General features: G+C 50.0%; 1 protein-coding gene across 1 annotated transcript in view; it reads right to left on the bottom strand.

Moving 5' to 3' along the window:
* The window catches only part of KCNIP1 (potassium voltage-gated channel interacting protein 1), a 223,494-nt gene extending 206,035 nt beyond the window's left edge, over nucleotides 1–17,459 (bottom strand). Inside the window, exon 1 of the mRNA XM_019945776.3 lies at nucleotides 17,399–17,459. Coding sequence (XP_019801335.1) covers nucleotides 17,399–17,459 — 61 coding nt within the window. The remainder of the gene's footprint in view (nucleotides 1–17,398) is intronic.
* Nucleotides 17,460–26,611: the final 9,152 nt, after the last annotated feature.

Below are 26,611 nucleotides of genomic sequence, written 5' to 3'. Positions count from 1 at the left end.
TTTTTTCTCTCATCTCCTCTCCTTCCTGTCTCCTTCCATACAGAGATCGGGGAGAAGCTGCCAGAATGTCCCACGTGCAGCTGGAAACAGACCCAGGCCGACGGGGCTGTGAATGTGGCTCTCATGTGCTCACGGGCCAGCGAAAGATGCCACGTGATGAGGCAGGAGTGGTGCCCAGGAGAGGCTGCTGGCTGCTTCCCAGAGACCTCACAAGGTGGCATTTACTTTGGTGAACTCCCCAGCCCCTGGCCCCCAGCCTTGGAGGTTCGGAAACCTGCTTTCACTGGCACGCCCAGAAGGGACCCATCTGTCAGGAGAACACTCCCATTAACCCAGATCATGAGACCAAAATATAAACCACACTGAGAAAAGGAACTGCCGTGCAAAGCAGGACTGCTGAAGCTGTCGTGACCTGTGCTGTCTCTCCCTAGAGGCAGAGCTGCCTGGGAAGGCGTGTTATAATAATAATAAAGTTTCCTGATGAACCTAGAATCATCTGGGGTGCTAGCTGAACCACTAGAAGGTTTAATAGCATCAGACTCTGACTGTTTGCTGCATCCCTTCCCCAGGAGGGAGACAGTTGACCCTAGGATCACACAGGTGATCTGCCCTTTTTTATGCTAAAGAGGACCCAACAGCATCTGGACTCAGACTCCTTCCCCAGGTAGGACCCTTACCCAGCTGATTGGGTGCCCATCCCTGAACTGCTGTCTGTGGCAGGCCTGGCTGTGGTCTTCACACTACCTCCATCTCAGCTTCCCCAAGAGTATAGACTTGCTGTGGAGCCAACCAGCGACCGCATCTTCTGCCTCCTTCCCCTACCCCACCTCCCCACCACATCTGGCTGGGGTTAGGCGCAAACTCCCCCGGTGAAGTCTGTGTATAAGTGATGTCTGTCATGGCTGGGTCACAGTGGTTAAGAAGCAGTGTGTTATCTCTACCCCCTTCACCTAGGATGTAAAGGAGGCCCTAGGGTTGGTGGAGTGACAAGACAGAAGGAAGCTGGATCCCTGAGTGACCACGTGGAAGAAAGCTACTAGCTCACCAGGAACACCCACATTGAACAGCTATATGAATGGTAAATAAAAGTCTGTGTTAAGCCATTGAAATATCGGGGTCTATTTGTTATAGCAGCTAGCATTACCCTAAAGGATACATTTTTCTATTCTAGGCCTGCATCCCTGAGAATACAGTCATCAGCCAATGGAGTGTTAAATCTTCTGAAACTTCAAATTCGTACCCAACCACCATCGCTTGTGTCATTCGGCTGATGGTGCGTGCTGTGCATGGATTTGCTTTCCCAAGTTCTAACTTGATTCCCACCTGCCATCCTTCCCAGATACGAGCTGATGTTACTTGCAGATCCCAAGCCACAGGCATGACATGGCCAATGGGATTCTGAAAGTATAGAGATTTGTACATATACAGCAACACACAAATGACTGGAATGGTCTTTCAGCCTGGAAGAAGAGTTTAAATGTGCGCGCGTGCACACACACACACACACACACACACGCACAGAAATGCACTCACAGGAGCAGAATGGAGACAGAGCAGAGAGATAGCCTGGGCTGTACAGAGGGAGCAGAACATGTGAACTTGATCAGAACTGCGATGCAAATAAATTTCAACTATCTCCATGTCAACTGTCATCAATTGGTAGTGACTGCTTGGAATGCTGTGTTAAGAAGGATTCTGAGTCACATTCTGGCTCAGAAGGAAAAAGTACTATGATGGATGATCAATTTCTGCCATGGGTAATAGATAAGGGAATGATCGCACATACCAGGAACCATCATACTTGTGCTAGGGACTAAGATTGTGATTGCAGAGAAGCCTATATTTATGAAGTCTATAGCCCAGAACTCACTGGGTCAAACCATAACAACCAAAACCACTGTTAACCCTCAAATGAGTGCCTATTACGAGGCAGGTGTTTTATGTACACCTTTTCAGTTAATCCTTACAACAACCTTGGAGGGAGCTATTAGCCCTATTTTACAGAAGACAGATCTGAGGTTCAGAGAGAGTAGATGACTTACCCAAGATCACACAGCTCAAGAGAGACAGAGCCAGGTTCTAGACAAGAAGTGCCTGGCTGTTAAGTGCGTGCATTTCACCATTACATGGAACGCTCTGTGCATTCAGTGGGGTCTGGATTAAGAGGAACAATATATGTCAGTCTTTTCGTCTGACTGCTGCCCACTGACATGAGAGCAACGGTGGCGGGAGAAGGGCTTGTCTCCCAGGGAGCTCAGATGGAAGTTGTGTGAAGACCAAATTGGTTTCGGATTTGAGCTTCCGACAGCCTTTCTGTCTCTTGAGCTAGTTTACTGCTGTTCCAAAGTTTTGGAAGAAGGCCAAGAAAGGCAGGAAGAGAAGGAGAGAAGGAATGGGAGACTTTTATGTTGTCAGTTCCAATGATGTGCGAGCTACCAGGGAGAGATCACAGAGCTCGCAGCCAGGAGAATTGGGATTAGTCTTGCGTCGATTTGAGCTCCCACAGAAGCAGCTTTCCTGAGCCTCAAGTTCCTCAAGTGTCAAATGGAGCTAATGCCAGGTAGTAGGTGTAAAGTCTCTGAGCGATGGCACTACAGAGACCTAAGGGACAGATGGGCCTGGGTTCAACGCTGTCCCTGCACTTTGGCCTTCAGCCTTGGTCAAGTCAGTTCTCTCTGAGCTTCAGTTTTCACACTTCTAAAATAGAAATAGTAACAGTATCTACCTCAAAGGATTGTGTGACAATTAAATGAGATAATTTAGGGGACGTGCCCAGACCGGTGTCCGATGTCCCATTCAAGGTAGCACCCTTTACCTCTCTCTACACAAATGCACGTGCACCAAACACCCTTTAAAGAGTCACTGGGTGATATGAGACGTCTGGGGAAGGGCGGGAGCCTGCCTCAGTTTCCATCCTTTCCAGATGGCACTCGGTGCTTTGTAACCTTGAATAGATTCAGCCTAGCTTCTGTCCATCCCTCTGTCCCCTCACTCGGTGTCTTCGCTTGGGTTCTCCTTTCTACCTGGATTCCCATACACACCTTTGAACAACAATAACAGTCGCAACAGTAAAAATGCCAACAGTGAATGAATTCTCTCTGCATCGAGTGCTTGCTACGGGTGGGCAGCCTACTATTGACACCTGCACTCTACATGTTTACATTCTCTTCCATACTCTTAGGACCCCACTCCCTCCCTTCATCCCCTTCTTGATTCTGTTCCAGGGTTTTAGGGGACAGTAAATCAACTCCATGACAGATAAGGCTGCAGGCAGCTCTAATCCCAAAACCACTTTGGTCTTTCCATTACCTCCTGTCCTGAGCTGTCTGGGAGACAAATCCTCATCCTTAGCTCCATTTACACTTGATTTTTCATACTCTTCTAAGGAGCTGATGTGGTCGGTATTATAAACCTCACTGGACACACAAAGAAACTAAGGTTCACCTAGTAACTTACCTCGAGTCACACAGCCAATGAGAGGTAAGCCTGGGATTTAAATCTAAGACTATTTGGTCTTCAAATTGAATTCCTTATGTGACAGAATAGTACCCGGTCCCCAGTGCTGACAGGTTATCCTCATTTTTCTAAACAACCCCACCAACAATATGTGATCCATTCAGGGGACCCCCTCAGGCTCAGAGTTCCAGGACCAGAGGATTCAAGGTGAATCCAAGCCATAAAGGTTCCACCAAAGAGGGACACACAAAATCTCTGGTCTATCGTTATTCATCACCTATTATATTAATCGCTCCATTAGTGACAGGAATAATAAATGCTACCAATATTAAGAACCATTACCATGCATTGAGCCCTTACTATGTGCCACATACCTAAAAGCCACAAGAACCCTACAAGGTCGGCATGTGATTATTCCTTTTCCAAGATGAACAGAGACCCTACAGGTGACTCTAACTTGCCCAGGGTAAAAGGTGGGCTATGGAGGTACTGGACTTGAAGCCACTTCCATAATCCCTCCCTCCGGGGGTGGGGGGAGGGATTGCTGCCAAGAAGAACTTTTCTAGAAGCAGAATGTGCCTCTCCTTCTTACTACACAAAAAACGGGCGCTGAGGAGGAAGCATGGACCCTTCAGAAGCAGCTGGTGGGAGATGGCATTTTCTCCACTGTTGCTTGTATTCAGAAGTCAGTGCAGAATCAGGGCAGAACGTGGTTGGGCCAGGCTGACCTCCAGGGCCCCCCCCACCCCACCCAGGCAGTCTTCCCAGCTTGCCAGGTAAGAAGGGCTGCTGCAGTAACCACCCTGGTCCTGGCGTGAGTGCAGGTACATTCTGGTGTTCTGGGGAGCTGCCTGATCACCCCGCATACCTTTGAAGATGGGACATTTAACCGATGAGTTCATCTAAGAACACAGCCTCATCCTGCAATTTTATTCTCGCCTTCCACAAATATTTATCGAAGACTGGCTATGTACCAGGCATGGCAATGTGCTACATGCTGGGAAGGCAAGTGTCAAGAAGGCAGCTTATATGAAAAGCATTCTGAAAGTACCAACCACGAATAAGAGTAGAAGTGTAGAGGCATGGGCTGAACTGTCTTATTCATTCTTATTGTTCACAAATATATCTGGGGGAATTCAAATTCTGGGGGTTGGAAATCTTCCTGTGCAGTCTAGTCAAGGAAGATAGTTTGGACAAAGGGAATGACAGCCTCAAATCTACCTATGCTACTACCTCCATCAGCACCATTAAATTACTACCACCAGTACCACCATCATCCTGCCACCAACACTACTACTCACACCACCACTCTATCACCACCACCACCATCGCCAACATCCCCCCTGCCATTATCACCACCACCACAATACCATCCCTCAACACACTACCACCACCATCGCCAACATCCCCCCTGCCATTATCACCACCACCACTAATACCACCCCTCACCACACTACCACGATAGCACTCCTATCACTAACACCACTAACACCACTAATACCGCTACTCATACCCTATCCTCATTATCCCTACTCTAATCATCATTATCACCATTAAGATCATCATGCTCCAGCATCACCATAAATACCACCTATCATCAGTACCACTACTTCCATTAATACCACCAGTCACCAATATCATCGGTCACCAACACCTCTGCCATCATCAACATTATCACCACCACTTATAACATCGTCCCTTATGACTATCATCATTGCTACCACCAACACCGACACCACCACCATCATCACCACCACCATCATCAAGATCGTTACTACCACGGTGACCATTATCACCATCTACATATTGATACCCACATTTATACATTGCCTTACAGTTTGCCACAGACATGCACATTGTCTCACTTAATCCCCATCACAATCCAATGAGTTGATATCATGATAGTTATTTAACAGATGAAGAAACTGACATGCAGAGATGGGTTAAGCAATTTTCTTAAACCACACAGCTCATAAGGGGAGTTAGACTGGCCTCTGGTTCTGTTTTACTCAACACCCCACACCTGTTCTTTCCTCCATCAACTCTAAGTAAGCAGTTATGGAATGGCCCCCAATGCTCTATGTTTTTGCACTACACCACAGCCTTTGACGTTCAGATACTGTGGATAGGCACAGGGGGTGGTGTCAGAGCTATGTCCAAGTTTCTTTGCCACACTGATCCCAATTAGGGAATCCCACGTCCTCCTGCATCTCTGTGAAATGTCAGTTCAAGTCACCAAGTACCACTCGTGGGCCCAGAACTGTGTCGAGTTTCTCGGAGGAGCTCAGAAGGGCAGAAAGAAAAGTTCCGGTCGGTTGTTGAGGAAAATGTACTCTTACTGGAGAGTGATGCATGTTTACAGGGAGTGATTATAGAGCAATTCAAGGCGATCAACTGCTAAATCATGCAGGACAAACAGTGAGTGCATTGGGAGGGTGGGGGGAGCGGAGGCGGGCGGAAGTGATCCCTGGGAGGCTTTTGGGGAACAGGGTGGGGTGAGAAGGGACAGTCCTGGTCCCCACTTCCTTTGTCCTGTACTCGTCCTTGCTCTCTATCACCTGCCAGCACCCTTTCCTCCACCTCAATAAAGGTGGACAGCCTGACTCCGGTCTCTGCCTCCGTTCTCTTCCCTCCCATTTCTCATAACAGCCTTTCCAGTGACATCCTCCAAGTCACAAACGTGCCAAGCATCACTGTCATTGTTTATTCCTTCTCCTTTCTTGCTGTCTGCTTCACTGACGTTCTCACGCTATTCCTTCCGCCTAGAACTTCACCACCTACCTTCCTGCCTGGGCCAAGCCCTAGCTCTGTTGTCAACCTCAAACGCCACCTCTCTCGGCCTTCCTCTCTGACTCTCCAGCCCTGCCCCTCAGGAGGAGATGCTCTTTCCCTCCCCAGAAGCCCCACAGCATAACACAAGCATGCGGGCGCTGGAATCAAACCCTCTGGGTTCACATCCTGGCTTGGCCACTTATGAGAGATGAGACATTGGACATTGCCTTCCTCATGCCTCAGTCCTTCAGTTTCCTTATCTGTAAAGGGTCAAGTAACAGTGCTGACTTCCTCGTGATGCTATAAGATTTACACAAAAACCAAGCTGCTGAAGTGTCTGGCACGTAGTCGGAGCTCTATAGATTTGGGTTAATATTATTATTATTGTCCCGGTGTGAAGCTCCTTGAGGGCAAAGGCAGTGTCCTACATCACTCTTATCTCCTTCTGGCAGCTTCTCCTTCAGGGGAAGTAGATGGGAGCCTGACGTGGCTCCCGGACAGGCTGCACGATGTGGACCAATGTGCAGAGGGGGTGGCTCAGGCAGGTCAGGAAAACCCAGGATAGTAGCACAAGGCAGGGACACATGCAATAGGCAGCAGGGAGTGAAGGGTGCCCCTGAAAAAGTTAGGACAGGATTCAATACTCAGTCTCTAGTCCCAGGCCTTCCCACCCATCCTTATAGTGCACCCTGGGGACATATCAAATAAGCAGAGTGCTTCTAGGAAATGAGTGGGGCTGTATTTGGAGTCAGTCAGAGCTGGTGTGAATCCTGGTTCTTCTACCAGCCACCTGGAGGGACTTAGACAAGTCACTTCCTGCCAAGTCTCAGTTTTCCCATCTATAAAATGGCGGGATGAATGCCTACCTCTCATAGTAGGAGAGTTCACTTGCTAGATGGGGATAATTATAGTATATACCCCATAGGATTGCTGTGAGTGTTAAATTAGTTTAATGTATCAAAAGTACTTGGAATAGTACTTGGTACAAAGTGTTACACACGTCATTTCTTTTTACTATTGTTCTTCTTATTATAAAAGCTTTAAGAATATTGTTATATTTGTCAACACCTTGCAGAGTGCCTGGCACACAGTAGGTGCTCAATACAGATGAGTTTTTTCTTTTTCTTGTCTGGTTCCAACTCTGAGGCTGAAGTACCCGACAGGCACATTCAAGAGATGCTTAAAGCACCAGCAAAGCAGAGGCATCAAAACTTGTGAAAAAACCTGTTTTGAAAGTATATTTCAAAAAATGATCCAAAAAGTTATCATGGGAAAAATCTGAATTTTATTTCATTTCTTTAGACTTATCTTACTGTTTCTGTTTCGAATTATCTAAGTAGCAAATGGTGAGGCAGTTGGTGGTGGGGACACAGTCTTTTAGCCTTTGGGCCTTTAGGGCTTAAGAGTCTAATCGAGCCCAGTGTCAGCACTAAGAAAGGGAAGGAAGAGAGCCGGGAAGACTCTCTAAGAGACCCTGCTGATTGTGCAATTTGACCATCTGACCGTCTGGGAGAGTCTTACAAGGAGGAGTCCCAGGGATGGAGAGAAAGTGCAGCCTCCATCACATGAATGCTAATGCACTGGCTTCCCAAAGGCAGCTGGGCGCCCTGTGGCCTCCAGAGCCCACTCCTGGCCGCCAGCCGAGCCCTCCTCTTCTTCTGGTTCCAAGGTCGGATGGGTGAGGAGGCCAGGGGCTGTCATTTCCTGTCTCTAAAAGCTCGGGAGCAGCCACAGTTGTTCAACCTCTTCTTGGGGGTCAGAGGCCTGCTTGCCCTGGATGTGCCCTCAGGCCGGAGGAGGTAACTTGGAATCAGACATGCTTCAAATCCTTGCTCTCTAATACTGGATGATCACAGAACCTCCCTGAGCCTCAGTTTCCCAATTTGCAAAATGAGGATAACAAAACATCCATCATGGGACTACTACAGAAATGAAGGAAGATTAGGCACGCAGAAGGCTCTGGGACATGGCAGGCCTTCAAAAGTTAGAATTCCTCCTCTTCAAGCAATGCTTCCCCATCTCTCCAATTTCTACCCTATACAAGCCTATTTACCCTGGAGGAGTCCTGATTAATTGCTTAGTGCAGAAAGCTTCCTACCATAACTAGGATGGTTCGTTTGTTTTCCAACAGAGACATCCTACTAGGCCCCCTGGAAAAGGCATTTGACTTTCACGCTTCAGGCCCTTCCTTTGTCCATTAGATTCCTATTAACTTCTGTCAAGTCTTCGGGCTTCAAATCCCACACAAAGGCTTTTGCTCAGAATCCGGGCGGCCAGCCTACTCTGCCACACTGAGCATTGTCAATGAAAACCCTTGTGGAGAGATGTCAGTAGTTCACACCAGTCTGTCCTGCACCCTGTCCTGGCCTACGGTCTTGGAAGCCAACTAGATGAAGACCTAGAATGTCCCCTTGCCACACCTTCAGGTAGCATAGATCTTGGAGGTAAAGCTAAGGTGATGGCTGGTAGAAGCAAGGTTCAGGATCTCACCTGGCTGGAATAACATTTTAAATTAGCAAATGAAAACTTAATGGGCATACGTGGTCCCACCCTTCTGTTTCATTTAAGGAAAAAAGGATCAACTGCAGAAACGCCGATCTGGGGAAATCTGACTTCCTGGCAATTCATATAAAAACAAGCAGTGCTGGGGAAGCCTGGGGTTCAGATCGCAGGGCTGACGCTCAAGCTGTGTGACTGTGGGCAGACCGCTCACCTTCTCTGGACTTGTTTGGTTATCCTAAAATGATACTTAAACCAGAAGGCTTCAAAGGTCCCTGCCAGTTTGATATATAATCCTATAATTACATATATACATATATATCAATATATACACACACATGTGCACTATACTCTGTGCTCTAAGTCAATGTTTCTCCAACTGCAGTGGGCATCCAAGCCACCAGGAGATCTTGTTAAAAATGCAAGAGTCAGTAGGGGCCTGAGACTCTGCATTCCTAATAAGCTCCCAGGTGATGCAGAGGTTGCTGGTGTGAGGACCACACTTTGAGTGGCATGGCTCCAAACAACAGTAACTTGCCTCTAATTCACCCTTGCTATGTTCTGACCACAGTATCTTACATGCATTATTGCATTTATTTCTCATAACGACCTTGGAGGTAATTACCATCAATATCTTAATTCTCTAGATGTGGAAACGAAAGTTCACAGAGGCAAGGGGACCTGCCTGAGGTCACATAGCTAATAAATTGCACAGCTAGGTTTTGAATCCAGGTCTGTCTAATCAAGAGCATGTGTCTGGGGGCTTCCCTGGTGGCGCAGTGGTTGAGAGTCCGCCTGCCAATGCAGGGGACACGGGTTCGTGCCCCGGTCCGGGAAGATCCCACATGCCGCGGAGCAGCTGGGCCCGTGAGCCATGGCCGCTGAGGCTGCGCGTCCGGAGCCTGTGCTCCGCAACGGGAGAGGCTACAGCAGTGAGAGGCCCGCGTACCGCAAAAAAAAAAAAAAAAAGAGCATGTGTCTGTACCTGGTATACCACATATATATGTGTAATACAGATTTAGGCCAATGTGTGGCTAAGGACAGGAAGGGAACTAATGAGAAAGCAAATACACCAGCAAGTTCTTGTGTTCGTTTCCTTTGCAGGGATGACCACTCATCCGCCCACTGACCCCTCCCTGCCTCTCTGGACCCTGTGAAAACACAGACTGATTCTGGGGTCTGATTCTGATGGTTTGAAATTCTAACAGCCTTGGAGGTACTTAAGCGCTCCATCCTTCTCTGACAGGCAACGATGGCTGTAACAAAGGGAGAAGAATTTACTTCACAGAAATGATTAGCACAGAGGAGAGATGTTTAATCCTATTAATGAATTTGCTAATTGACCTTCTGCCCCCAATCATTTCATATTCAGGCTTTTGGAGTGTCAGATTAAATGGAAACAGATCCAGGGGCTGTTGGAGATGGGGTGAAAAGCATTTTGCTCAAGGCCTGCAGATGGCTCAGTAGTTCCATATGCTAATGAGGTGCTTTGTCTATCCCTGGATGCCTTCTCCCCCATCTCCACACACCCTGTTCTTCCTCGAGGGGAGGCCAGGAGGGGAGGAGGCTGGTGAGGTTAAAAGCTCAGGCTCTGGGATCAGCCGGAACCAGGTCCTGCTATCCGTACACCGTGAGACTCTGGGCAAAGCACTGCCCTTCTTGGAACCTCAGTTTCTTCATCTGCAAAATGGAAACTGTAGTAGGGTCTGTTCTCCAGGGCTGGGAGGAGGTTAATCAAATAACACAGGAAAAGGGCAGAGCAAGGCGCCTGGCACAGAGCGAGGCCAGGTCAACGTTAGCTATTACTATTATTATTATCCCTGCTGATGACCCCTGTTCTCCTATCTCACCGTTGGGAATTTTGTCATCATCTGAAACTGACGGCTTCCCACAGAAGTCACTGGAGAAACTGCTTGGGATTCCAGTGGCCATAGTTATGATGGCTCTGGGGCCCACGGGGTGGACTCAGAGGCCACAGCTCGAAGGCACAGAGATCACCAAGGACCACCAACGTCCATCAGCGTGCAGACTGATCATGCAGTCACAGTGCAGACGGAGCGACAGAGGAGGAAGGGACCTGCCCTGAGATGGGACAAAAGGCAGCAGCAAAGCCACTACTGCCCCGAGCTGCTGGAATCATCTCACCTTCTGTGAACCACTGTGCTCACCACCTCCTGGGCCCCTCCCACAGCCCTAAGGAGATAAGGGAGACACCATCATTGCCCTCATCTTAGAGAGGAGGAAACGGAGGCTCAGAGAGGTTCAGCTAAGAAGTCACAGAGTCGGAGTTTGAACCCAAGTCTCTTACTTTAACCCAGTGGTCCTAACCATTGCACACCCTATTCCTAACTCTCTGATTTGACTGTAGCTCCCACTGCCACCCCCCAACCCCCAACTGCCCCAGTGAAGCTTTCAGTTTGGCCTGGAATAAGAAGAATTAATCCAATGCTCTGCTCCCACGGCTACTCTAGTGATAGCCCAACTGATCACAGCTACTCCCTAAAGGTGACCTATTTAAAACACTACCTGGAGGGAGGGGAAGCATTTAAAGATAAGTCAAATTGTCTGAAAGTCTCAGAACTCTCTCAGTCTCTCTCTCTCTCTCTCTCTCTCTCACACACACACACACACACACACAGTATCTCTCTCTCTCTCTCTCTCTTTCTCTCCCCCCGCCCCCCAATACTGCTCGGCTTCTGCCTGATGAATGGGAACATCAGCTCCAGGGCCATTATGCAGAACTTTGCAGCACTTCTCCCCATGAGCGGACCGGATTTCTCATCTGCGAGGCCGCATTCCTGCACTCCTTGGAGCCATCAGGGACTCACAACCTGGTCTATCCATCCTTATCTCCATGCAGACAACATCCATCAGCAACAGGCCTTGACAGAGGCCCTGAAATAAGACTCATTCCCTGAGAGCTAGTCAGAGAGACGAATGCGTAAATCCATAATCACATATTGTTCGGGACTGTAGCCAAGGGAAGGAGCAACAGCTGTAGGGGAGCAGGGGAGGGAGAAATGTGCTCTGCCCACAAAAGCTTGGGAGGAGGTGACATTGAATGAGGTCTTGAAGGGTGTGTAGGAGTTCACCTTGGGAGGTGGAAGTGGAGGGAGAGTGGGGAAGCCAAGGGGGATCTTGGGTAGAAACATCAGGGAAGCAAAGTTAAAGGACACTTACGGGATTACTTAGTGAACAAATAACTGAGTGGACAGATACACAGATTCTTGATCTCACCTAGACAAGACAAAGGGGAACCTGAAATACAAGGGAGGGCATTGAGGGTCGGTCCTCACTTTAGTTTTTTGAACGAATCAACAAAAGAGTGAGAGCCTAGAGATACTTTTCCATCTTCCCACCTTCCCCAAGGTACAGATATCCAAAAAATTACCAGAACTCTTCTTGACTGAACTTATAATTTTCAGCTCTTCATGAAGCACTTGTTATAAGTTTACTATTAATTATCTGTACCAGGGCCTCCTGTACCACTGACTCCTTCCACGTTCCACGGTGGGGGGCTTAGATCCAGGATTTGGGTAGCATGACTATCCATGCTCTTCATGCAAAGACAGCCTCCTATCATAGCCTTTCTGGGACTTCATTAACCATTCATTAATTTATGGATTCATTTACTCACTCATGCACTCACTTCTTCAACCATTCCTTCTGTCATTCATCTGCTTCCTCATTCATTCACTCATTTATTTATCCCCTCATTCATTCAATCATTCATTCTTTCACTCACTTGCTAATGTATGTATTCACTTGCTCATTTGTACATTTACAAACCATTTATTGAGCAAAACCCTTCCAGGCATATAAGGAAGTCCAAGACACGATCCTTTTCCAGGGACCAGGCCAAAAAAAACCTCAGACAGTAGTCCTTTCACTTCCATCTTTCAGTCTTTACCATCTCCCTCTCCCCATTCGCTTTGAGCTTCCTTGACTTTCTTCTGGGATAAAGGGACCAGAACTGTGCCCGGCACTGGGTATGGTCTCCCTGTCCTTTTGTGACTCTCAGGGGGGCTGGGGAGCAGGAACGCTGTTCTCAGCACTTCCCTGCTTAATAGTAAACAGACTCAGTACATTCTGTGGACAAAGCCAATTCAAAGCCAGCAGACCAAAGAAAAGAATTTATTCCAGGCAGAGGGCTGGTAACTGAAATTCCAGTGGGAAGCTAACTTTTGCTTCAGGGTGGGCAATTCCAGGAAATAACAGAAAGTGGCCAAGCAGTCCATTATTTATAAGTTCCTCCAGAAAAGATTTATGGCGTACCTACTATGTGCAAGGAACCAAGCTGGGGACTATGAAGGATGATTCAGAGCAGCTCCCCTGAGAAGCTGATGCTCTGGGGATGGGGTGAGGGGTTAACACCTCCATCAATTGCCTAATTCAAAGCATGACTTGAAAGTCATGAGAATGTACACCTTAAAAGATTAAGGAATTTAGATGGGAGAAGTTGCTTCCTTCCAGGGCTTGGGGGAGCCTTCCTGAATGTGGAAATAGCTGAGTGAGGTCTTGGAATGTGGGTAGAATTTTAACTATTAGACAAGGCAGTGGGGGGAAGGGTAACACAGAGTTAAAAGGATGGATAAAGATGCAGAAATGGGTAATGCTCAGGCATGGACACCTCTGTAAATCAGTATTCCTCTTTTAGACATAAGAACACTGACATTTCCAAGGTGAAATGACTTGCCAAAGGTCCCTTGAGCCCAGGACAGTGTGACGGCGGGGCTACTGCTTCTCTACGCCTGGCTGCCTCCCACTGGTCTCCCAGATTTTTCCTGGGAGAATATGCTGGGAGAACATGCTGCCCGGAGCAATAACCCCCAAACCTGGCCTCATCAGGAATATTGTGCTTCCATCAGGTCTCTAAGGTCCCGAGATGCTCACTGGTCTAGGAGTGAGGGGACCAGTCCCATATTCGTCTTTAACTTGCCATGTAGCCTTGGAAAAAGCATCTAAAAGCTGTGTGATTTTGTTGGCTCATCTATTGAATGAACACTCTGGAGATCCCAAGCTCAGTCCTTCCTGAAGGTTCTGAATGCTTTCCCTCGGTCACGGCAGATGGATAACCCAGCCACCCCTGCAAAGTAGGCTTATTTGCTTATAGGCAAATTTCCATTGAGATGCCCTTGGGCTAGTGACGTTCTCCCTAAATTCTCTCGCCCCCTGCCCCTCACAGAGGCCCAGCCACTGCACCTGCGTGATCCTCATCTGATCACCCCTGATATCCTGACCCTTTAAGCCCAGAGCCGTGTCCTTCGTATGATAAACACATACAAAACTGTTGGAGCCAGAAACCCTACCCGGGACTGGGATGCAGAGGCTGAATCTCTGAGGCAGGACTTTTCTCATTCTTACTTAACGACAAACAAAGGTCCCAAACGGAGAGAAGGATAGGAAATGAATTTGAAACTTTCTTATTCAGTGACATAGCTCTTCAATTACTTTAGATTTCTGTGGCCTTCTGGAAGCTCTCCCTGAACACCCAGGTTGGGCTAGGCATGTCCCTCGCCACTAAATCATGTGCAGCTTTATATGTATGTGATTCCAAATTATATTTTCAAAACATGCAGGGTATTTGTTAAACAAGATACAATGTTTTCAGGACCAGCCACAAAGCAGAGGTCAGCAGGGGCTGCAGCAACAGGACCAGCATCTGAGCACGTGAGGTTTGGGTCCTAGTTTCCTGGACACGGCAGAAGGAACGCTCCAGAACTGAGCTGTGAGGATTCCAACAGGCGTGGACTACTTCCAGGATGGCTTACTCGAGGCATTTGGAAGCCCTAAACACTAGAGCCATAAATTGAATAGTAGTTAAAATTTGCTGACTACTTATGTAGCAGAGCTCGTGCTAAGCATTTGATTTGCATTATTCCTGAAATCCACACAGCACAACAGCTATTTTAAGATGGTAACTACTACTGTCCCTGTTTTCCAGTTGAGGAAAATAAGGCTTAGTCACGCAGCTAGTAAGTGGTAGAGCCTGGATTTGAACCCAGCAGGGAGACCGATTCCCGAGTTGAAAATCTCCACCACTCTCTTCTGACTGTTTGCAATTAGCTCTGAGGCTGGTGTCTCAGACATCATAGTGGCAGCTCTGGTAAGAGCATCAGCAACAGAAATCTTCAAATTTGAGAACTGGATGGAACCTGAGAAAATGTCTAATGTAACTTCCGCCTTTTACAAAGGTGAAACCCAGGTCTCCATGGGGCAAGGAACCTGACCAAGAAGGGATCCCTGATCACTAGCCTTTCCAGCCAGTTTCCAAGCCCTGAAGAAAGGGTCTTCTGCTGACCAGCACTCCACTGAGCTAGACAGGAAGATAAGACTCTGCTCCAGGATAAAGGCCTGGGCGGGGGGGGGATGTACGTAGCTGGAGCCCTGGACAATTCCAGCCAGTGTGGTGTGGCTGTGTGCAGATGGGGCTGACCAGACACCCCAGGCTCGGGGCAGCTTGTCATGGCAGCCCATCCACTAGCCCTGGACCCGCAATGAGCTTCAAACAAGTGTTGTTGGGACAGGTAAGTGAGAATGCGCAGAAAAAGCACCTAGCACTGTGTCAGGCACACAGCAGGGGCTCGCTGAATGCTGTGCCCCCTCCTCTCTTTTCTTAGACTCCTAGGAGAGAGAAGCAAAGAGCTCTGGCCTCTTGGAATCCTTTGGGAATCCATCTGGGGTGACCTGCAGTTTTGTGTAGGAAAAGGGAATGGGAGACAGTAACGTCTGAGCAATGTCTCAGCTCATAATCTTTGCCCAGCCCTAGGGGAGGAACTCCACATCCATCATTCAATTGATCTTGGCATCTTTCAGCAATCTCCTCTGGGTCCCTGGTAGCTGCGGCCGACACAGTAGATGAGGCAGGGTCCTCCTTCTCTCCACTCCCTCCACACCCTGTTTCCTGCCAAGAGATAGTATCCTGTCCATTTTATGGATAAGAAACTGAGGCTTAGACAGGTGAAAGAATCTGCCTGAGGTCACGTAAGGAAGGAGCGATGGAGCTGAGATTTGAACCCAGAATCTGTTGGACTCTAGGGTCCAAGATCTTTCTGTGACACCTAGCTGCCTCCCAGGAGTGCCACAGGCATTGAAAATATATTAAAACAAATCCCTGAGTTTCTTATCCCCACAGTCCCCTGGCCTCTGGGACCTCATGGTGGTCAGATGGTGGGGAAGGAGACCAGGATTTGCGCTGAACGTTGTCCCCAGTCAAGCAGTATCTGAGGATCCGTGAGAAGTGGGGCTGTTAATGTCAAGGTCCTGGGCCAAGGCTTGCAGACCTGTCCTGCCTAGGACTGGTAAAACGGCACCCAGTCTCTTCCCTGCCAGGAGGATGTACAATGCAGCTGGACAAATGGGTCGAAGCCTCTTCCCATGTTCTAGGCTCTGAATGCCAACCCAGCTTCATCACCTGAGATCTTCACCCAGAGATCCTATTCCTCAGTATTCAGCCAGCCTGATGCCTCTGGGGACTGGGCCAGATGTCGAGATCCCACAAAGACAAGTTATTCATGGGGAGCTATCTCTGCGATGCAGACTTTCCTACTGAATCAGGAAAGACCAACCAAGTCTTGAGAGTGGACTCATTGTGCACCCTGGGGTCCACCATTATCCTCCCGCTGATCTAATCACTAGCCAGCATAAGGGGTAGGAACTGTAACCTCACCTGTCACCAGAACCTGGGCTCCAACGGCAGAACTTAAAGGTTTAACTGTCAGGTTACTTAAAATCCTTCTACCACTCACAGTAGTATTTGAGCATAAAAACCAAACAAACCAAACCCATCATATTCTTTTTCCTAACTGCATCCAGTGTCTTTATTCCAACAACCAACTTTCAAACAGCTGGATAGGAGGCCTGCACAGTCCGCCGCGGTGCAACACGTTTCCCCCAACTTCACATGGGCCCGTTTCATGATTGTCCCGCTGGTGAGATTGGGCTTATCTCAGCCGAAGTGCAGGCAGGAGGGACCCAGGGATATTATGCTTTCTAATCCCTGATGTCAGCTCACCTCTTCACCAGACCTTGACAGTGCTCTCAGCTCTCAGGCGGCTCCCAGAGCGCGGCAGCACCCTCGTGTGATGCCCTGGCTCCCAACTCCCTAAAGCCACCAGGACACGAGCCCTGAGAGTTTTATCACCTGCCAGCAGCTGATTCCTTTTGGCTTGCAGAAAGCACTCTCTCCCTGATGATGGACCCCCAGGTCTGCACAGCATCGCTGCTGGGGGTGGGGGTGGGGGGCAGTGAGTGAATACGTGAGCACCCTCGCTGGATGCCCACAGTCGCACAAACACCAACGGTCATGGGAACGGGAAGAGCTTCCCAACATGTACACTCAGACAATGTCGTCCCCACCTCCCACCTGTGAATTTGTCTCTGCCTTCTGTGCCTAGAGATCCCTCCAGGAGTAGGGTCCTGGCACCTGGTGCCCCGGAGAGGTTCCGTGGCCCCTGAGGCCGCAGCCCACTCTGGGTCCCTCCTCTGCCAGCTCACGGGTATTCACACCAATCCTCCCGCCGGTTTCTTACTCCTTTGGTTACAGGAACCTGAACCCACTCCTCATGGGGAGGGGGGTCCGGGCCAAGGGGGGCAGGAGGCACACCCCATCCCAGCACCGAGCACCCCCAAACCCAGCCAGGGGAACAAAAGGAAGAAGGAGGTGGCTTACCTTTCGAGGGTCGTCTTTGTTTGGTTTGCAGAGACGAGAAGGTGCCCATGACGGCCCCCATGGCAGCGAAGACTTGTGTGCGACTTGGGACCTCGGGCCCTGCCCCTCCCCTCCACTGGAAGGAAATCAGTGTGGCTCTTCTACTCCGAATTGGGGGAGGTAAAAAAAAAAGCCCCCCGCAGCTCGCCGCAGCTTGGTATTCAGCGAGCGTGGGGCCGGGGCGCTGGGAGCCTTTTCTATCCTTCTTCAGCCCCGCACATGCACTGACTCACAGGGCTAGCCGTTCCTGGCGAGCCTTCGGACCCGGGCCCTGCCGCTTCCCTCGCCGAGGACCGAGAACGATGCCCCGAAGCCTGCCTGGAGCTGGACACCGGGCCGGTGCGCCCGCCCGGCCGAGGCTCCTGAGCCAGCGCCGCGTGCGCTGCGGGAGCCGCGCTCGCCCGCCCCTCCTGCCGCACGCTCGGCTCCCCTCCCGGCGCTCGGGCTGGGTCTCGGGGGGCCGAGTACCAATCATGAATGAACAGAGCGGGGACGACGTGGAGCGGAGCCGCGCGCGCCTGCCTGCCTGCCGCGCTCGAGGCGAGTCTGAGGCGCGCGGAGAGCGGCCGGCGGGTAACCCCGGGGGGGCGGGGCGGGGCCGGGGCGCACGAGGGGCGCGGGGTGCGGACGCCTGGCCGATGGGTGAGGCTCAGGGGGCAGCAGACTGCTTCTCGGGAGAACGTGTGTGTGTGTGTGTGTGTGTGTGTGTGTGTGTGTGTGTGTGTGTGTGTGTGTGTGTGTGTGTGTGTGTGTGTGTGTGTGTGTGTGTGTCCCTGCGTGGGGTGCGTTGTTTCATTTGACTTCAAGGGAAATCTTTATGGGGTGGGGCAAAGTCTGCTCCACCCACGGAATGGGATGTCTTAGGAGGAAGGTGCCCTCCTGCTCCTCCGGCGCCAGGGCCACCTTTGAATGACAGGGAATTGGGAAGGGGAAAGGAGCCCTCGGCCCCTATGGACACTTCCTTACTCTCTTTTGTTTCTTCCCTCTCTCCCTCCTTCATCCTTCTCCCTCTTTGACCCCCAAGAACTTACAAGCTATCGTTAGGGGGCAGGACCCCAAACCCTATCTTGACTTCTCATGCAAAAAGGCAAAGTTTGGGTCTACCCGTTTGGATTCTCCTCAGCCCCCTGGTGGTGCTGAAATGCAAGGTTTGCTCCCCCGAAGCCTGAGGAGGAGCTGCCCTTCCTGAGCTGCCTGGGTTCCCACTATAAGCAGTGCTTGCAGGTCATAGGGTTTCCCGACATATGGCCTCATGCACACAGTCACACAAACATATGTGCACAGGTTCCACAAGTCCACACAGGTGTTGCTGTTGTACACACAGACTCATAGTCCATAACACCCACAGGTGCATCCCTAGGACTCCACACAAGACGTAGACACACGAACACGCAGGTATGCAGACGCACACACGTTCAGTGCAAAAGAGCATCACAGTCACCCATGTTTACACTGACTCGAAGCCATACGGGCATACAGTCCTACCCCAAGGATACAGAGCTCCCCTTCGTTCCAGCCCATTAGCTGCCATTCTGCAGGACACAGGTGGTCTGCGACTTGGCCAGGGACCCTGACTGGTTTTATCCACCTATTCAGCACCTCATGCTTTCTCAACTCCCAGCACTTGTCCTATCTGGTGCAACAGGGAAGGTGCGCTTAATAACACCCATCCCTTTCATTCGCATGGCCTGTTGCTATATAGCTCACATCACCCCACACCCTGTGACTGTTAGTCTGGTCGTGTCTAATCATCACCACAGAGAGAAACTGAGGCTTACCGAGGGCAGGAAATTTGCCTGAAGTTACCTAGCCAGGAAAGGGGATTAGAACTTGGAGCCCAGGTCTCTGTCATCACTGTGTGATGGGGACACTCCTGTTGGTAGATGAGGGTACTGTGGGCCACTGAGCTGGGGAGCTCTCCTCTGGGTCCCACCAGATTTAAAGCCTCAGCTCTCCTAACTTCCAGTTCAGGGCTTATCTGTGTCCATGAGGCCTGGAATCCCGGATGATGGAGCAGGACAGGTAGGGGCCGGCCCTGTCTCCCTCCTGCCCTCCCTGCTAGGGAAGAAAAGTGGGGGTGGAGCTGAAGCCTGGGGTCACAACAGGACCCACTAGGATGGCCAGGACTTAAGGAACAGAGGGATCCTTGCTGGGGAGACGGTGATGGTACAGCCCCCAGTTTTCTCAAAAATCTCTGGACGGAGCACCAAGCCATTTCACCTTCGGGCCTCTGCTCAGCTCCACACTACCTGAGTGACCAGGACCGGCACTTGAGAGTTTACAAAAGGCTAGGATGCCATTCTCTCATTTCCTTCGCCCCCAAGGCCCTCTGAAGAAGCAGATGAATTGCTCCATTGTACAGATAGAAATAGTAAGGTCATCTAGAGGAGTTCACAACTGGCTGTATCTGAGCAGTGGGAATAAAATGAAGTCACCGAGACAAAGTTCAAACTGCTGAGCAGGAATTATGAGGCCCTTTAGTGGTCTGGCTTCATTTCCCAAGGCCCCTGCTCTCTTTGGGGCTCTAGCCACACAGACCCTCACTAGTCCCCAGTGTGCCCTCAGTGGTTGTGCTTCAGGGCTGTCCCTCTGCCTAGAATGTCCCTCAACCCTTTCTCCATCTGACAAACTGAGCTCACCCTTGAAGATCTACTTCAGGTGTCAGTTTCTCCAGGAATCCCTCTCTGGGCCCCAGTGGTATCCCCCTTGGGGTTCCTATGGCATGTGGGGACTCTTTCCCATCAGAGCACTCACTACCTTGGTTCTCATTGTCCCCTTCCCTGTCTGTCTCTCCCTCTGGACTGCAAGGTCTTTAAGAGCAGGGACTGCTCCTGATTTAGCTCTACACGGTCTGCCTAACCCTTGGTTTCTGACAGGGGTGCAGTCAGTCTATGTTCAATAAATGAATGAAGGAAAGAATGAACTAATAATTTTCTTTGCTCAGTGACCCAATTAGTAAGTAACAACTGATGATTACCAGATCATCCTTGCCTTTCAAAGGAAGAAGCACACTCTCCCAAGTGAAGATTCATTCATTCAACAAATATTTGTTCATTCGTACACCTACCATGTACCAGATATTTATTATACATGCATAAAAGTTCATTTAATCCTGATGATGCCCTGTGTGGTAGGTATTATCTACAGATAAATACACACACACCCACACAGTACAATGCAGCAGACATCACCCATGAGATGCTCACAAAGAATGTGTCTAAGTAGGAATACACGACAAGTATGAGGGACAAGAGAAGAAGAAAACAACAGCCTGGATCCCTGCCTCTTGGAGACTTGCAAGAGAGAACTACATGGAGAGAGAGGGAGCCTCCCATCACTCACCTGGCTGTAGGGACCATTTTTCCTGCTGTCCTGATATAGTGTACTCGCTTAGGTGATCTTGCCAGTCCCAACCAACATGGATTTCAATGGCTGTGACTCCCTCTACCCTGGAAGGTGAGTCAGCTCATGCAGTCTCTGGCTCTGACTGCTCTCTCATTCACCCTGTTGTGGGTGAAATGTTTGTGTACTTCCCACATTCATATGTCGGAGGCCTAACCTCCAGAGTGGCTATATTTAGAGATAGAGCCCTTAAGAAAGTAATTAAGGTTTAAACGAGGTCATAAGTGTGGGGCCCTGACCCCATGAGATTAGTGTCCTTAATGATCTTATAAGAACAGATATCAGAGGGCCCCCACTCCCACCACCACTGTGTGATCAGCAAAAGACCATGTGCACACACAGCATGGAGAAGGCAACCATCTACAACCCCAGGGGAGAGCTTTCCCCGGACGCCAACCCAGCTGGCACCTCACCTTGATCTTGGACTTCTAGTCTCCGGAAGTGTGAGAAACTAAATTTCTGTTGTTTAAGCCACCCAGTCTGTGGCATCTTGTTATAGCAGCCTGAGCAGTTACATACACACTCACAGGGCCTGTGCATGCCCTCAGAAGTCTCTGGAGGCAAGGTCTTGCCTTTCCTCTGACATGAGTACCCATATAGGACTCCTTAGGGTACCCCTGGGAGGGTGCTTACGGGGGGAAAGGGTGAGATTGTCAGAGACCCGCAGAGATCCTGTTGAAGCAGACACGTGCTTGTCTGTTTACGAAACACACAAGCTGTGTTCCTTGCTTCCCTCTCTCCTCACTGCTCCCTCAGCCATGTCTCTTCCCATCCTTGCGGACAAGGGCAGTTCGCTGAGTTCCCACCACACAGTCAGCAGTGTCAGATTAAGAGCATGAATCTGGGGGGCTGCTAGATCTGGGTTCAAATCCCGATTTTGTCCCTTATTAGCTGTGTGACTTTGGGCCTGATGAGTCCTTCCTCTGAACTCTACGTTCCCCTTCTGTGGACTGCATTAGTACCTGCCTTGCAGTACTGCCGTGAAGAGTGGTGAGGTCGTGTGTGCGAGGTCCTGAGTAGGCGTCCGGCACTGAGTGTGGCCAGTTAGGGAGAGTGGACTGCTGAGGGCCAGACATCGTGCCGGGCTAGAGCCGTGTGAAAATGAGTAACTCACAGCCTTCCCCTTGGCTTCCATCTTGCTCTTCATCTATTTCAGAGGAAATCTATTCTCAGGGTCCCCATCTGGTATTAAAAGACTCAGATTAGTCAAGGAAGGGAAAGTGGTTGGCACCTGATCATGTGCAATTCAGCACTCTGCTAGCTGCTGTCTTGTACCATTTCCCAAATGTTCCACATGCATGTCTGGCCTCCTCGAATAGACTGTGAGCGGTTAGAAAGCAAAGCATACACTCTCTTCCCCCGTCCCCCTCCAGCACAGCTCAGCCTGGCCCAGGACGTCCTAAGTGTTCCACAGATACTCACACTGAGGTCATTCAGGACAGGGAAAGGGCCCCATCCTCTAGACCTGGGATCAAATCCCACTTCTCTTCCTACATGTGAATTTGACCTGGGCCGCTTCATCTGTAAAACGTGAACAGGTCCCCTTCAAGGGTGTTGGTGTGAGGATTGAGTTGGATAAAGTAAAGGGAAAGTGTTTTAACTCTCTGTAAAGCACTCTGCAAATGTCATTTATTATTATTTGCTCTGGGGCTCATTTAGTTATTCATTCATTCATTCAACATATATTTATTAAGCACCGTCTACCTGCCAGGCACTATTTTAAATACATGGATCAGTAACGAACAAGAAGAGGCAAGAGTCCCTGCCCCTCAGGAAGCTGGTGATCTAGGGCTGAAGACAACCAGATGCTCTCATCATTACAAACTGCAATCGGGAGGGGGCAGGTTAGTATGGGATAAGGTGGTGGGGGATGCTCAGAGAAGCCAGGTAGGATAATTGTTTGCAAACTACTGGTGATGTCTTGAGGAGGAGGAGGAGGAGGGGGTGGGGGAGGGGAGGGGGAGGGGAGGGGGAGGGGAGGGGAGGGAAGGGGAAGGGAGGGGGAGGGAGGAGGGGGGAGGGGGAGCTCTCCAGAGGGCAGGGAAGTAGATAGAGCTTCAGGCTTCACATGTGGTGCTTGTTTTGTGACCTTGAGCATGTTCTTTGACCTTTGAAAGTCTCACTCTCTGCACATCTGCAAGAGGAACCATCCCACCAATGTCAGTGGCAAGGTGAGGCTGAAAGAGGTCATGATTGCAGAAGCACCCGGCACAGGGTTTCCCCGGCTGGAACACAGTCCTGGCTCAGAAAATGCTAACTCCATTCCTCAGTTTCCCCTTTGGGTCTCCTTTGCAAGCACCTTCTTCCCCATCTTCCCAGGAGCAAGAAAAGACCTTGGAATAGGACTTGGGCCTAGGAAGAGCCTCTCCTGGGCCACGTCCTCATGCATCAAGCATGGCCTCATCTGTCGAGGCTGATCACGCCCCTTGAGGGAGTGGGGCTGATGGGGGCTGCAGGGAATGCAGGGGAAGCTAGGACACAGGCTCTGCCCTTTGTGTCCTGACCGCTGCACTGCCTCAAGTGTTTCCCTTTCATGCTCCAGCGTTGGAACAGTCTCCACCAGGCGCTGAGACGAGTTCAGACAGAGTGCAGCCACCCACGCAGCCCAGACATTGGCAGCAAAGCCCTTCTGAATTACCCAGATCCAGGGAGGTGGGAATGACATTCCAGAGCACCTCAGCTTGCATTATCTGAGACATTACGTGTTGTGGAGGCCAGAGAAGCCATGGGTGCCGCGCTAGACCCGGCACAAGGCAGGGGCTTCATGAAATTGATCAAATGGCTCCCGGAGGTGGATGGAAGGATGGCTGGAAGGAGGAAGGGTTGGAGACGTGGAATCAAATATGTTCAGACATTTAAGTATCTGATGAAACCTGTGAAACTGCTTCCCCAAAATAACTGCGCCTGCCTGCACTCACACTTTGCATAAAGTTTTATGGCATTCACGACTCTCCCCACTGAAGCACATCTCTGGACACCTGGTTAAGAAACTCTTTCCTAAGGTGGAAAATTATATGAAGAGATTTGATCCAGTCATTTCTTAGCTGTGTGACTTTAAGTTCTCTGAGCCTCAGTTTCAACTTCTGTAAAATGGGGGTAATAATTATGCCAATTTCTTAGGGTTGCTATGAGGGTTAAATGAGAAGAAGCATTCAGGTGCCTTAGCCTAGTAGTGCCTGGCAGGTTGCAAGGCTCCAGGAAGGATGCTGGTCATCGTTAACATCATCATTAACCTTCATTCACTCACTCATTCATTCAGTCACAATTTGATGAGTGCATTTAGTGAGTGCCTCCTGTTTATCACACCCTGAGTGGGTCTCTGGGGTTGCAGAAGTTTATGCCCACTGGCTTGGACAGCCACAGACCAAGGGGCAAAGGGCAGATAAACAACTCCCTATAACATCCCAGACTTCATCAAGAAACAGTGGGAATGACCTCTCTAGCTCTGCCAGTGAAAAAACTGGCCCTTGACCCTGGCCAGGCTGGCCTGTCCCACCCAAAGTCCCTACCCAAAAGTTTGGACTCAGCAAGAGCAGGGACTTAGGGCAGCTTAGGAGGGCAAAATTCAGGGTGGAGGCAGGGTGGAGAAATTAAGGGTGGAACTGGGTAGAAAGGGATGGAGCTAGAGGGGGTGGGGGTGAGAGCAAGGGGCAGAGCAAGGCTGAAGTGGGGCAGGGGTGCCCTGGATAATTACCATAGTGGTGTGGCAGGGTGGACAGGTGATGCTGAAATGGCTGGGGCAATGGGGACAGAAACCATGGGCAGAATTTCTTATCTTTTTAAAGTGTGTGCAAAATATGGATCCATAATTTTGGGTAAATGTCCAGGAGTCAATTGCGTTCACTGCCCTTCTTTATTCTCCTTAGGTTATATACCAATTACAGTAACAACGGCAGGCACCATCTATGCCATTCTTACTATGTGCCAGTCACATACCTAGTCCCACTTAATGATTTCGATACCCCATAAGGTAGGTACTCTCATTATGCCCCATTGTATATATGAGGCAACCAAAGCACAGAGAGGCTAAGTGACCTGCTCAATGTCACACAGCAAGGAAGTAGTAGACTGGCCTTGAACTCAGGTGATCTGACCCCAGAGCTCACACTCCCTGTCTAGCCCCAAGTCCTCCAGCTGCTGTTGCAACTGATTTCTTCTAGCACCGTTTCTCTGGGGATTCATAGGAATGGTGTAGCATCTTAGAGCTGAGGGACAGATATGGAGGGGAGTCTGGCCCTCTGACTGGCAGGTGCTGCTCTCACCCATACCCTTAGGGCCTGGGAGCTGCAGCCCTGGCCACCAGCCTTCAGGGATGCACACTGGGTCTGTTTTCCCTCCAGGGCTTCTACAGACTGGAGACCCTGGAGGAAGTGAGCTGGGAGGGGAGGAGGGAGCAGCTACCAAGCTGCGTGATGATTAGTAATAATGCCAGCGATGAACGCTCCTGGCCCTACACAGCTGGCTGAACCTGTCAGCACCGGCTCCCAGCTTCCCAGCACTGCTGCAGCAACTGGAGCCTGAAGAGAGAGGAAGGAACGTGGAAAAGAATCGTGGCTGCTGTTACGCGGAGGGCTGACTCTGGGACAGGGCTGCAGAATTGAGGCAACTTAAAACTACAAGATATTGGGAGGTATTTCTTGTGTTTTGTCCTGTGACCACATCCCCTCCTCCACATTGAGACCTGTGGCATTTACTGCCTGGGGCAAAGATGACACAGAATCAATGGAGTCACCTTCTTGGATTTTAACTTACAAAGGCTCTGGCTTAAGATGAAAGGCCAGTTGGAGAGCGGATAGAAGAGTGTGTCCTTGACCCACCTCCAGTGGAACATTCAGCTCTAAAACCCCAGACTGTGGTGGCATCTGGGGGCAGAGGATGCCTCGCCTCTTTCCTAAGTAGAGCAGGGTGTGGGGGGATGGAGGGGTGAGAGGACATGGCCCTGAGACCCACTTGCAGCCCCACCAGCCCTCTATGTGGAGTGTTGCACACGGTGCATCTTTTCTGGGAGCGAGGTCCTGACCCGTCTCTTCCTGTCGAGTCTGGCAAGGAGAAGACTCTTCCCCCTGCGATCAGGAGGGGTGAGGCCCAGAAAGCCCCAGAGAACCAGCAAACCTAGGCTCTAGGCTGGGGGGCCCACCTCTGAGCTGGATGGTGCTGTGACCACAGAATGTACGGGAATCAGGACCTCTGGAGGCTGCCTGCCTGGACAGGCTGCACACTGATGGTTGAGCCCACTCCCCAGCTCAATGCTTCATAACCCCCAGGCAACACTACGGGGGATGGGGCACCCTGAGTTTATTGAGATTTCATTTCTTCCCTCCAAGAATGGGAACGTGAATAGAAATTAAGTTCAGAATTTAAGAAATAAACAGAGTAACATTTCTAGCACACCAGAGGATGTTGCCTGAAATTCTTAACTACTCAAAACTCGATCCTTGCAATACCTCGATGGCTCTGCTCTCCTCTCCATTTTACAGATGAACAAACTGAGGATCAGAGAGGTGATGTGATTTGCCTAAGGCCACCTAGGTGGGTGGAGTGAGCTGTAGCATCAGGGTTTGAACCCAGTTCTATCTGTCATCAAAACTCATGCTTTCACCCACCAAGGAAAGAAAGCAGAGGAATGGGTAAGGGAACAGAAGGAAGTTAGAGGAAACAGAGGACAAGTGGGGTGATGGGGACCACTTGTCCTCCCTCCTATGGTGACTATCCCGGGTCAGAGGAGAGTATCTGCAAAGAGCCTTGTCTTGGCTTAGAGGACACCACGGGGCA

The sequence above is a fragment of the Tursiops truncatus genome, chromosome 3 (assembly GCF_011762595.2).
Source record: "Tursiops truncatus isolate mTurTru1 chromosome 3, mTurTru1.mat.Y, whole genome shotgun sequence".
In the NCBI taxonomy this organism is placed as follows: domain Eukaryota; kingdom Metazoa; phylum Chordata; class Mammalia; order Artiodactyla; family Delphinidae; genus Tursiops; species Tursiops truncatus.
The sequence above is the reverse complement of the archived record's forward strand: the minus strand, read 5'-3'. Positions and strand labels throughout refer to the sequence as shown.